The sequence below is a fragment of the Diadema antillarum genome, unplaced genomic scaffold, assembly GCF_040938485.1.
Source record: "Diadema antillarum isolate AM-2024a unplaced genomic scaffold, OU_Dant_1.0 scf00000119, whole genome shotgun sequence".
Classification (NCBI taxonomy): Eukaryota; Metazoa; Echinodermata; class Echinoidea; order Diadematoida; family Diadematidae; genus Diadema; species Diadema antillarum.
The window spans coordinates 1,148,039-1,160,696 of record NW_027271008.1 but is presented as its reverse complement, the minus strand read 5'-3'; the positions used below and the strand labels follow the sequence as shown (position 1 = coordinate 1,160,696).

General features: G+C 38.6%; 1 protein-coding gene across 1 annotated transcript; it reads right to left on the bottom strand.

Annotated features, from left to right (window-relative positions):
• Nucleotides 1-300: 300 nt before the first annotated feature.
• LOC139720016 (uncharacterized) lies at nucleotides 301-3,175 on the bottom strand. Its single transcript, XM_071631394.1, has 3 exons — nucleotides 2,538-3,175; nucleotides 1,130-1,641; nucleotides 301-342 (listed from the first exon to the last, which is right to left on the bottom strand). Exons 1-3 carry the CDS (start codon nucleotides 2,983-2,985, stop codon nucleotides 301-303), a joined length of 1,002 nt encoding a protein of 333 aa, XP_071487495.1. The 5' UTR covers nucleotides 2,986-3,175.
• Between the last annotated feature and the right edge of the window lie 9,483 nt (nucleotides 3,176-12,658).

Here is a 12,658-nt window from a genome sequence, read left to right as displayed (position 1 = left end):
TGATAAAGTCGACCGAATCATACTTCAAAAGCGAAGGATAGAGAAATTGTTTAATTGCGTTAATGTCATACCTCCCCGAATTAAACCCAACCACAGGCAGTTCTTCGATGTGATTGACAAATCGTTGCTTTAGTCTCATGAGATGGGTTGCTTTCTTAGGTTTTTCTTTGTTTTTCTTTTGCGAGGTTTCAAATTCTTGTATTTTTAGATCTAATTTTTCTGTGACGTCCTTGTAGAAAGACTGAAGCAAAGAATAAGAACGACGACTGATTTCTAACATATATATCACAGTGTCATCGATTAGTTTTTGTGAGTCTCCATCGGACACTTGACAAAATGGTTCTGTGTATCCGGGAACATTTGAGTTAACGCTTACACTCATCGGAATATGTCTAGAGATATACTCTAATTTGTCAGTGGGGGTATCATTCATGTCGTTGTTTTCTATCTTTTCTAGATAGGACTCCATGTCGAAGGTAGCAAAATAAGGAAAGTATCTGCGCTCTTCTTCAACCAGAATCCCTTCATCAGCCAACTCTTCCCATATTGTCAAGGGGTTGTGAAATGTAGCTCTTCCCTTAGGGAAAATATGCTTAGTGGCTGTAGAAGTACATATTTTTTCGTGTCGATGGAGTGATTTCCCAGTTTTCCAAAGTTTGCCGCATGTGCGGCATTGGAAGTTTTGGCAATATTGTTCAATATCTGTGATGAAGCTGAAATGATTTTCGTATAGATTTACATACATAGTATCTGGAAATTTGTCCAGTCCCCGTCGGACGAGTTTAGCGGCTACTGTTACATTATCATTGTCTACCAGTTTCTTTTCACTTTCCGTCACACCTTCTTCATCACTACATTTTACTGGTTGTAACTCATACACCATAATATTGATCTTGAAGAACTCTTCCACTTTACTCAAATGACCGAGTCTAACGCCTGAAAACTCTGAGGTGGAAACATGAGGTAGGCCTGTATACTGTTTCAGCAATTTTTTGGCCTTGGTTTCAAGACCGTCAGACTTTTCCCCCTGAAAGAGAGCTAAACATCTAAAAAGACATAAATTATCGGTATACATCTGACTGTTTTTATGGCTCTTTACTAGAGATACAATAGCTCTGTTATTTTGTACATAATCTGGGAGATCTATCCCTTGGCCAATGGGATGATCTGTGATACAAAACACAAAAAATGTAACATTTGTGATATGCTGAACCACCCATTTGGAATTTGGGCGAAGTGTTCGAGCATATTCCAGAACATCTTCTTTCAGAAATGTATCCAGAAACTCTTGAAATGACGATTTGTCAGTAACGAGGGCAGGTTCGTTGAGTACTTTAGTGTTTCTACTGGCGTAGAAATACCGACACTCGTTAGTTTCATTGTTACAGAGTACAAAACCGTAAGACGCATTAATCTTGAAAACTGAAGACTGCTGTTCAAACACTTTTTGCGCTTTTTCTCGAAGAATTTCGTTGTTAAGGTTTGGAAGATGAAAGTTGTAAAAGCGATGAACTCTGCCAAACGACTGTCTGTCTCGAATGTCAAGCCAATGTTCCCTGTACACTTGGGCAGCGCAGCTTTCAGGGTCGATGTATGGAGGAAGGTTAATCATTGGCATCAAGTTGGGTTGTTGACGACGTCCTACGACAAAATATAGAATACATAATACAGGCTAGAAGCACAGTGTGGATTATGATGAAATCGTTTGTCTCGATCGAGGCATAAAATCTATGCTTCTTGACACGTGGGGGAAATGAGGAGATCAACCAGCACTCGATTTACGAGAGGTATGATCTTACATTAAATCAGTGTATTAGAACGTATATAGGTCAAAATATGCTCCGCAAGTAAAATCAGGAGAGTATTCAGGAAACTGCAAAAAACATTCTGCTTTTGTGTGTGTATGTGTGTGTGGGTATGTGTGTGGGTATGTGTGTGTAAATGAAGGATCTGAAAATTGAATTGAGTCTATCAAGCTCAGCGGTGTCAAAGTATTTTTTTTTTTTTAGAGGACGAATGACACGAAATCATAAAAACCTCTTAACTCTTAAAACCTATAATTGCAACATCACAAATAGAAACATCTCAACAGGATTGAATAGCTGTTCCGGACTAAGTTTGACAAAATTCGCCCTTTCCGAGGTTACTTGTCAAAACTAACAAAACAAAAGCCAAAACCTAACCATGTAGGATGCTTCAGTTGGTATTATGCATGTATCTTAGCCTTATTTTAATAAAGCATATCTCACTTGCATGTAGTATTTTCATTTTTTATTGTGTGTGTGTGTGTGTCTGTGTAACATTGGTATTAATTAATCACTGCAAAATGCCTTATGAACAGTATATTAGCTTCTTTTTTTTTTTTTTTCCTTGTAACAACTTGACTGAATTTACTTGCAAAGGGCAAATAACTAACTGTAAAGCCCTAATTTAGGTTCATGAATACAAAATATAGTTAAACATCTTCAACATTCATATCAAGCTTCGGGCCCGGTTTCATACTATCCCAAAAGAAATTTGATTATTTCCTTACTTACCTTTTGCATGATTTGACAATGGCTGATCGGCAACACGCTTTTTCGATGACTTGTGAGGAATCGGTTTACGGTGCGAATTGATGTGTTTCATAAATTTTGCACGATGGTGATATATTTGTCCACAGGTGTGACAGAGATAGGTTTCCTTTGGGAGATGCAATTTCATGTGTTTCTCAAGGTGCTTCTGTTCTAGGAACTGTGCTTTGCATTGTGAGCAAGTTGGTCGCTGGTTGTCCTGATCGGGTTTTAACTCAGTGCTGGAATCCTGATGTGTTTTCATGTGACGTTTTAGACTATCAAGTCGACTAAAGGCTTTTCCACAAGTATCACAAACGTGCAAAACTCTCTGCCCATGATGGAACATGCGATGATGACGCGTCAAATTCCTTTTCACCGTAAACTCCGCGCTACAAAATTCACAACTGAATGGAAAAGGGTTGTTCTCCATTATGATTTTGAATCACAAAATGAGCTCGTCAGAGATAACTTTAGAATCCGAATATATGTACAGCGTGCATGTTAATAAGGTTACTACCCTCAGCTTTCAGAAGTCTTTGCTCCACGAATGCCCAAGGTAAAATGAACTGGTTGGGTAACAGCGTGTGTTTAAATCTCCCACTCCACTCCCTTGATGTAGGGTATTTCCTGAATATTACGTAATACCATCACACGCTTGGATGATTTCACTGCTGACGTGTTCAGACAGGAAATTATACACTTCCACTGCTCCCATTCCATCAGCTAGTATACACTGTTATACATGGCCCCAGACAACGCACAGGCTTTTTCAATGGTATTGTTGCTTGTCGGCATAAAATTGTGATATGTGAGTGTTGTTGAATGGCGTGAGTAGGCCTACTGGAATCATATTACGAGAAAAAAAAAATCTATCGTATTCTTGGTAGGAATCTGGAAAAAAAAAGTGTATGCAGCAAATACGAAGAAAATCTTTATTCAGCAAATATACGTAACCACAAAATGGAGAAAACAGTTTCACCAAACATGTATAGCGACACATGACATGTACTTTTACACGCGGAGTGAGGACAAGTATGTTGATGCGTAAACAAACAAACGATAACAAACTTTAAACTTTTTTGACTTATTGCGGGGAAAAAATCAACAACGCAAAGAAAAAAGAATCTCTAACACCTTTTAACACACATAATGTAACGACTAAAATTGCGTAACGCATTAAATATGAACGAATGAGCAAAATGCACATTCAATTCAGTCTGATTCACTACAAGATCATACTCACTGATGTTTCGATGTATAAAACTTAGATAATTGGCTATCGTATCTTAATCTTCTCTGTTGTTATTGTTTATCTATTTGTTTGCTCTTTGATTGTTCGTTCGATTTGTACTTCTTTGCTTAGAAGCAGCATACCACGTCAACAAAACTGCAAACATCCATCGACATCATCAGTAAGCAACTATCGCAGGAAAAAAAAAAATGCGCCAATTCAGTGTTTTAGCGGGAAACACGATGAGAGCGATCAATCCAGTATTATGTTATATAATGTTTTAATCTACTCCAAAGTGAAAATAACGGCCATGCACTTTTATCTTCACTACTAATTTAGCGTGGTACGACGCAATGAAGAAATTTCCCTAAGCTCGGTATTTTCTCTTATTCAAGTTCAGAGGAAAACTCAATAAAATTGTCTCTGTAAAAATTGGTCACTCTGAATATCTGTGGGTATGAATGCAAGCGATATGCTCCACAACCACCAAGGCCGAATGAACCTCAACTGGAGTAAAGGAAGTTTGAATTCACCGCCCCACTTCATGGAGGGAAGTCATTTCCTACGGGTTACGTAATACCATTGACCTTTCTGGTCACTGTACAAAGATACCACTGCGTTATGTGCAGACACTTTCAAACCTCTGCCTCCATGTTTGCGCATTGCAAGCTTGCACAATCAAAATGTTGATCAGCACACGCATCATTAAAAAATATATATACTGGTAGTCTAGTTCACGTATGGTGTTCAATTTAGTTATGTGACTGTCACGCATAATCATTAGGGAAATACTGGATAAAGTACGTATTCATATTCAACAGCATATATACGAAATATTGTCGAAATAGTCTACGATTCAAGTGATGCTTGATGACGGTTTCGTTTTGAGTTGCTCAAAGACTAAACTGTATCCAGGGAGGTGAGTGTCTCACCTCCCTGCTGTATCTAATTTTTGCTTAATCAACCAAATCGTATCATGAGCAAGACTGGGTACGTTTGTATAGATATTTGGTTTGTAATTTGAATAGCTATACATACATGTATATCACGTACGTATGAATATGTTGATGCTTTTATTTTTCTTTCTTTCTGTCTTCGTGTATATAGGCCCAATCGAACGAGATAGATTCTAGTCATTTACAACGTATGAGTATTTTGTTATCTTAAAAGGTTACATCATGATCCGTTATGCCCTCATAAACTTCAATGTTTTACGTATGCAATGTATCCTACTCATTGATACAATATGAACTAGCGATAATAAAGATCACTTTGCTGCACGACACTTCGTACGAGGCTCCAGGCAACAACTTCGTGGAATGTTGCGTTGCATTTTCACGAAAAGAAACTGGTCATTATTACAGCACATATATTCATGCATAAAGCTCTATACGATGGTCACCCTTTCTAAAAGACAACAACAACAACAACAGCAACAACAACAACAACAACAACGACAATTGTAGCCTCCACATCTCGTAGTCACAGCGCCTGCAATGGCTCCTCCCTCATCTTCCTAAAAAGAAAGACAACAAGAGAGCTCCACATCTCCGATAGCTTGTAAAGGCTCCATCCACCCTCACCTTCAAAGAAACAACAACAACAACAAACAAACAAACAAACAAACAAACAAGAACAAACGTAGTGCTTCACATCTCATAGTTACAGCGCTTGCAAGGAACCCGCCCTCACCTTCCAAATAAAAGATAACAACAACAAAAGCTTGAGCGCTCCACACATCTCATAGCTTGTAAAGGCTCTACCCTCACCTTCCTAATAAAAGACAACAACAGACGCAGTGCTCCACACCTCACGAACGATGGATTTGCCCCTTATATTAAGCTAATTTGCATATTCACTGATAACTAGTCATCGACAATACTATGGCCTCATACAAGGTACATCGGGCTCCAGAGCTTGACCCCCCCCCCCCACCCTTCCTCTAAGAAACGAAATAAATGTAAGGCTCCACATGTCACAGTTACAGGGCTAAATGCTCCACGCTCAAAAACAAGCAAACAAACAAGCGAATAAACAAAAGGCAAGTGTAGCGTTCTACATCGTTCTGATAGTCACACCACTTGTAAAGGCTCCACGAACCATGGATTGATGTTCATGGAAAGCTAATTTGCATATTCACTGATAAATCATCGGCAATATTTTGGCCTCATACATATGTATCAAGCCCAACAGCTAGAACTCTTACCTTTCCTCTAAGAAACGAAAATAAATGTAACGCTCCACATTAATAGTCACAGCGCTATATAAGGTTCTACGCTTACCCTCCTAAAACAAGGAAACATATAAACAAAGAAAAAAAAAAAAAGCAAGTGTAGCGCGCCAAACCTGATAGTCATACCGCTTGTAAAGGCTCCACGAACGATGGATTGGTGTTCATGGAAAGCTAATTATTTTGCATATTCACAGCTAATTATTTTGCATATTCACTGATAAAACGTCGGTCATACTCTGGCCTCATGCGGAGTATGCATCAGGCTCCACAGCTAGAACTCTCACCTTTTCTCGAAGAAACAAAATAAATACAACGCCTCACAACAGTCACAACGCAAAAGGCTCCACGCTCACTTCCCTTAAAAAAAAAAAAAAAGTCAACAACAAGCTAATTTGCATATTCGCTGATAAATCATCGGCAATACTATATAGATTTCTCACCTTTCCTCTAAGAAACGAAATAAATGTAACGCTCCACATTATAGTCACAGGGCTAAAGGCTCCACGCTTACCTTCCTAAACCAATCAAGCATTAAAAAAAAAAGTGAGTGTATAGCGCTCCACATCTGATAGTCACCGCGCTTGTAAAGGCTCCACGAACAAAGGATTTGCGTTTATGGAAAGCTAATTTGCATATTCACAGATAAATCATCGGTGATATCACGGCCTCATGCATATGCATCAGGCTCCAGAGGTAGAACTCTCGCCCTTCCTCTAATGCTCCACATGTCATAGTCACAACACCAAGGCTCCACGCTCACTTTCCTTAAGAAAAGTCAACAACAACAACAGCAAAGGTAGTGCTCCACATCTCATGGTCGCATCGCTAGCCGAGGCGCCACACAACCAACATTCACGTTCATTGTACGCTGATTTGCATATTTACAAAAAAAAAAAACAGCATTAGAGATACCTAAACTCATGCATACTCATAAGGCTCCACATAGTGTACTCGCCTTTCCTCAACACACGAATGTCATATCGCTTGCCACACGCAAGGCTCCACTCTACGATAGATTCACATCTGACAGTGGCACGCTGATTTACATAGTCGAGAAGTAATCAACATAATTAACATTAATATTAACGAACAAAAATAATCTGCTAAAAATATCATATCAAAATACCCGTGCGTATCAACAACACAGTGCGTCTGACGGCTAAAAACATCAAGCTTTCATAATCTTGTCGGAAGGATGCATTCATTCCCCCCCCTTATTAACGCTATCTAATCCTACCAGGAAATAATGGCATCATACATATTCATGTAGATGCCATCTCATGCATATTCATTATATGACCTCATCTCATGCATATGCAAATCATGGTGGAGCACCCTTGCTCCACCTGCTCCACCGGGGTATGAAAGGGTACGTATATATACTACTATATATACTACTCATGTTATCGACACAAACGGCGATGAGATACACGTAGTGTACTATTTCACTGAGTAGGCGTTTTGTCAAGCGACAGAAGTGAAACAGACTGCAGCGATTCATAACAATGCTATTAGTGCAATTATACAGCATCTGTGTTATTATTACACCCAAAGAGAATACAACGTTGGTTTCCGTTTCGTTTGGTGGTACCCACCAATCCTCCACACATCCTCCTACTGCAATATCAGTCAAAAGATTGGAGTGTTATACTTAGCGAAAACGGATTCTCCAAATATTTGAGACCCAGTACGCTATAAGAGTAGCAAAGTGTGACGTCACAGCCATTCATTGCCATGGAAACTGATTCTAAACAACTTCACCTGGCCCGAGTGTTTATGAGCGCACCTGGTTCCAATCCATAAAAATCTACAACAAAAGACTGCGACATAATCACTTCGGTATACACTATAATGAGTGTGGATGTCCTCGATGTTAAAGACCCGATAAATCCAGCAACAGTTCTCGCCTGATAGTGCATCTTTCTGAACACTGTTTAGATAAACAGGAAACTATTATATCTAATTGGATTTCGTCAAAAAAATCGAAACTTATCTGCAACGCATGCCGAAAACATTAATCATTAAATACGAATGAATCTGAAAAAAAAAATAATAACAACGACAGCAGCAGCAGTAGCAGCAGCAAAACAACAGACATACAAACGCCCACATAAATAGGTCTATACATACTTTGTATATATTCATCTTTTGCTACAGCAAACTTGCCGATTTTGAGATTATTAGCAGCGCACTGTGCATATGACATTTCAAAGTTCAAATTTATCTTTTATTTCAATCAAATAAACAGAAAAAAATTATATTCAATGTATAAGCAGAACATATTTGTAATAACTGCAAAAACGTAAATCAACAAAATACATGTTCTGTATTTTCAGTAACTCGCTGAAAGTCTAGAAAGGTCATCACGCTTCTTTCTATTTCCCCCCTAGACTATACGTTTTCACGAAAGATGAAAGGGGAGAATTAGAATGTGCCATAGTTTCATTCAGTCTTGTCTTGAGTAGTCAGAAGTCTTTCCCTGAGAGGTATCTTCATACATTCAAAATCCCTTGTGATGGGATGGACTCATATACAATGTAGTCACTTACGGGATAATAGTCTCTGACAAAAGGCGCTATTTAATTGTGTCGTGAATTTCCTTGATTCTTATTGTAAATAAAGGGCTTTCTACATTGATGTGGTTGCATATTCATCCGATGGCACGTCAACTGTCGAGATTTTCCACTATAATGAGCTGTATGCAATTACCGGTCTATTATATACCTGAAAAGAAAGGGTCCCAATTCGTTCACTGGCCACAATATTCTTGTCCCATACTCCAGCGTTTTGTCCGTTTCCGGAGATGCTTGTCATGCAGTCGCATTTACCGCGTCAATTGCTGTACTCGCACAGAGAATCGAATCTGAAAAAATAGCGAATACCTGTCACTTCGGTACTAGATTCTGATTGACATGAGTGTCGTCTGTCAGTGACCGGATGTATATTCTTTTTTTTTTATTTTCACTTTGTTAGTCCTGAATGGTGTCACGCTTGGAAAGGAAAGAATCTTCACAATCGTTAACTCATAATGACTATCTTGTAGCTAACGCTCATTTCTTACATAATGATAAGAAACTGGTTTTGGCCACCGAATTTCCAACGTGACAGGCTAGAGCCCACTTGACAGAGATTTTCCGTTTGTGTAGCGTTACCAGATCTGCACTCGCTCTCCCGATATTTTACAGGATGTGTATAGTTGCCTTCAATCTTTGGTACAACCAGTAAGTTCTCTCGTCTTATACGCATGACTTGGTGATAATAATAACCATATTCTGGCAGGCTTTATCCAGTTTATTCTCTACCAGATAGCCACGCCTATATTTTTATCCTATCAAGAGTTTCCAGGTGTCCATTAGAATGTTATACACCTGATAGGTCGAGAAGGACATAGTGTGTTAAAACGTCGTCCCTTCGCCAAGCCGGATGAGATCTTTGTCCGACTTTCTCTCACGGGGATGTTGAAGCCAAATTCCACCTTTTTCTGTTCCACTATGACAAAATTCAGCTTCACAGACTATATTCCAACATTGTATTTGAATGATATCATTCTTCGCCCATTTTTACGTCGTTCATCGTAACAGCATTAATGGTTGTCTTAATTATTCAGCGACGCAATGCTATATAGCCAACATTGTTGGATCAGCATCGGGCACGTCCACAATTAAAGCGCAAAGGCACTCGTGTTCGATTTGACCTGAATAGTTAGAGTAAAAACAAAACCAACAGTACTCGAGTGACGGTTTCACTGACATCGGACAAAGATAAGGAAGTTATATAATTTAAAAAGTGACATGTTTAACGAATCAGCGTTCTCCGTCACAATCACATTAAAGTAAATTCGTAGAGATGTTGATGTCAGCAAGTTTACCAACAGACAAAATCTTTGACAACTGAATTTTGTTACTGATTTTAAAAAAAAAAATCCAGTATTCTGCAATGGCAGCTTTTTCGCAGGAGGGATTATTAGCCTTGTTTTGTTGACTCGCCTGATATCATTGCATTTAGTTTTGTAGCAATACGTTTTTACTTTTTCATGTTTTGCATTGCGATACGATAATTTTGTTGATGTTTTTTTGGTCCACTGCTATGTATTGCATTTGGTTTTCTTGTGAACTATGAGAATAGATTCAATTCAATTCTATTAATTCAATTATCAAAAAGAAAATGTAAAGTATATAATTTTATAGTGTGGGGCAGTTATCAAGTGGAGGCATATCACCTCAGGAAATATTTACATATTATGTCATCATGACTGACATCAGAGTTAATATGTGTATACAGTAAGCGCGAGAAACTTGAAAATTAGAACGAACTTTCACTAGAGGGATTGCACGTCGCACGGTAATTATATCCTTAGCATAGTATTGCCTTCGTGCCGCTAGAAATTACGATAAACTCGAATCGTTCGTTGCCCTCCCGAATGCCAGAGGATGCCCAATGTCACATTTAATTCCGCGGAACAGAGCACATCAGATTTTAATTAATGGCGCCCACTTTACATCCAAGCAGCTGGCGCGCAGTTTCGCAGCTTGATATGTGAATAGATATCAGTGTGAGCAGAATGTATGCGGAGTGAGATACATGACGGACATTATTTTATTCACATCATCCTTGAAATACTTTCCGTGCTGCACAAATTAGAAAATATATAAATATTAACATGCGCGTACGATGTTTAGAAAAATTATATGCACTTCCTTTGACTACGGACTAGAAAACGTACAAATAAACAAACCACAAATAAAACACACAAACGGCAAATCGTATCTCAGAATGCAGTTGCACGTACGTTTTTCGACGATGTTTTCTTTGCCAGGTTATCAGCCTCTTCAAACTCACTGTCGTACGTGCCATGCTGCTGTTCTGTTGCCCACGTCTATATATAGGCAGGCGGCGTATAGTGTATAGGCAATCCCCTTCAGTCTCAAAATCTATAAAATCGGCTGCGATATAATGATAACACTGTGAGTCAAAATGTAAGAAACGGAGCAACGTATGAAGATAACGACATAGACAAGGAAGATAATAACATTGTTTTCTTCTGTTAGTCTAGGCATGTTCGCAATTTTATCTGTGATAACACGGACAGTAAACTTTTCTTTAAAGAGCTGCGTGCCTTCCAGAAAGTAACAAAAACAAACACAAACACAAAACAACATTGCACACACTTTCAAACAAACAAACAAACAAACAAACAAACAAACACACACACACACAAATTCGACAGGATGCCTAATTTTAGACTGTCGAGGCCAATTATAGCGAAATACCGATCGCACAACCTCTGCGCACTTGAACGTGGTAACTTTCTATGAAGGGACTGTCTAGCGACTTCATCGTCTGCAAGAGGTTCGCTGCGTTCATTACTTTTGCGCGCGGGGGTGGCATCGTTATCTTCAGGTAGATGATTTGAATTTCCTACACAACTTGGAAACCAGGAAAAACGTATGATATTGATATTTCCTCTGCCGGCGGGCTCTATTACGTCCCGCTGACGAGGTGTATCGATGCCTGCCTCGCGGACAAAGAGCCCGATCGTCTGGCATGAAGCACTCATGAGGTTGCGATGTCACACGCCGAGTTGTGCAGTAGAGAGCCTCGTAAAGGGTGTTTGTGGCACGACCCATATTCCCGATGTATAAAAACAGTTTCGTTTATTCCATCTCATGCAGTACCTCATGGTTTTCGTTCTGGTATATCTGAACGTATTTTATCATCTTAAAAAAATCTATAAATCCATGGTGTGAAACGATGTGAGATAAATTGTTTTCTTACGGCAGATTTAATAATCTGAAAGTCTCGACACACTTACTTTGCGCAATCTCTCCATCAGTGGGTATGGATGGACAAAATTATATCCCTTGATTCCTAGAAATTCTGCGTCAGACCCCACTTCCTTACTTTTAGGTGTGAGTATTCTTTAGGAGTAACACTTCTTCAGAAAATATGTGATATTATTGAGATGATATGTTAAAGTAGAGCATACGATTCTAAGAGGAATTAAAAGTTTATTCGATGAAAATCGGTTTTGAAAGGCTGCGACTTAAGGAAAAAGAAAACTGACAATAAGATAACACAAAGTGTAAGGTGGGTCACATTTTAATAGGACTTCTTTGTTTTTGGATATCTTGGTCATTTAAAAACCAATTGTCATCAAATACACTTTGAATTCCTCTTATGATTAGAATTGAACGCTTTTTAATATTTCATGAGAGGTTTCTCATTATCTCACAAAAATGTTGGAAACCTGAAGCCCATTAGTAACAACAAAAACTATATCATCCCTATATGTATTAGATGCTATATATTATGATATCTTATCGTTGGTCTGGGATCGATATTAAAATGAAGAAGAATGTCTTTTAAAAAGAGAGAAACATTCGCTTCCTGAGACATCTTTGTTTTGAAGTTAAAGGAACATCGATGTTTGGGATGTGGTGTATTGTTACAATTTAAGACATCGTTTTACTTTTGTTGTTGTTAGAGGTTTGTCCAGTAGAGAAAACGTGTTGATGTAAGAAAAGTAGAAATAGTAACGACCGAACACAAACAATGAAATCAAGAGTTGATGGAAAGTGAGGTTGATATTAATCTGAATAAGAACCGGAAGTCGTTCAGACGCGTAATGAATTGAACGAA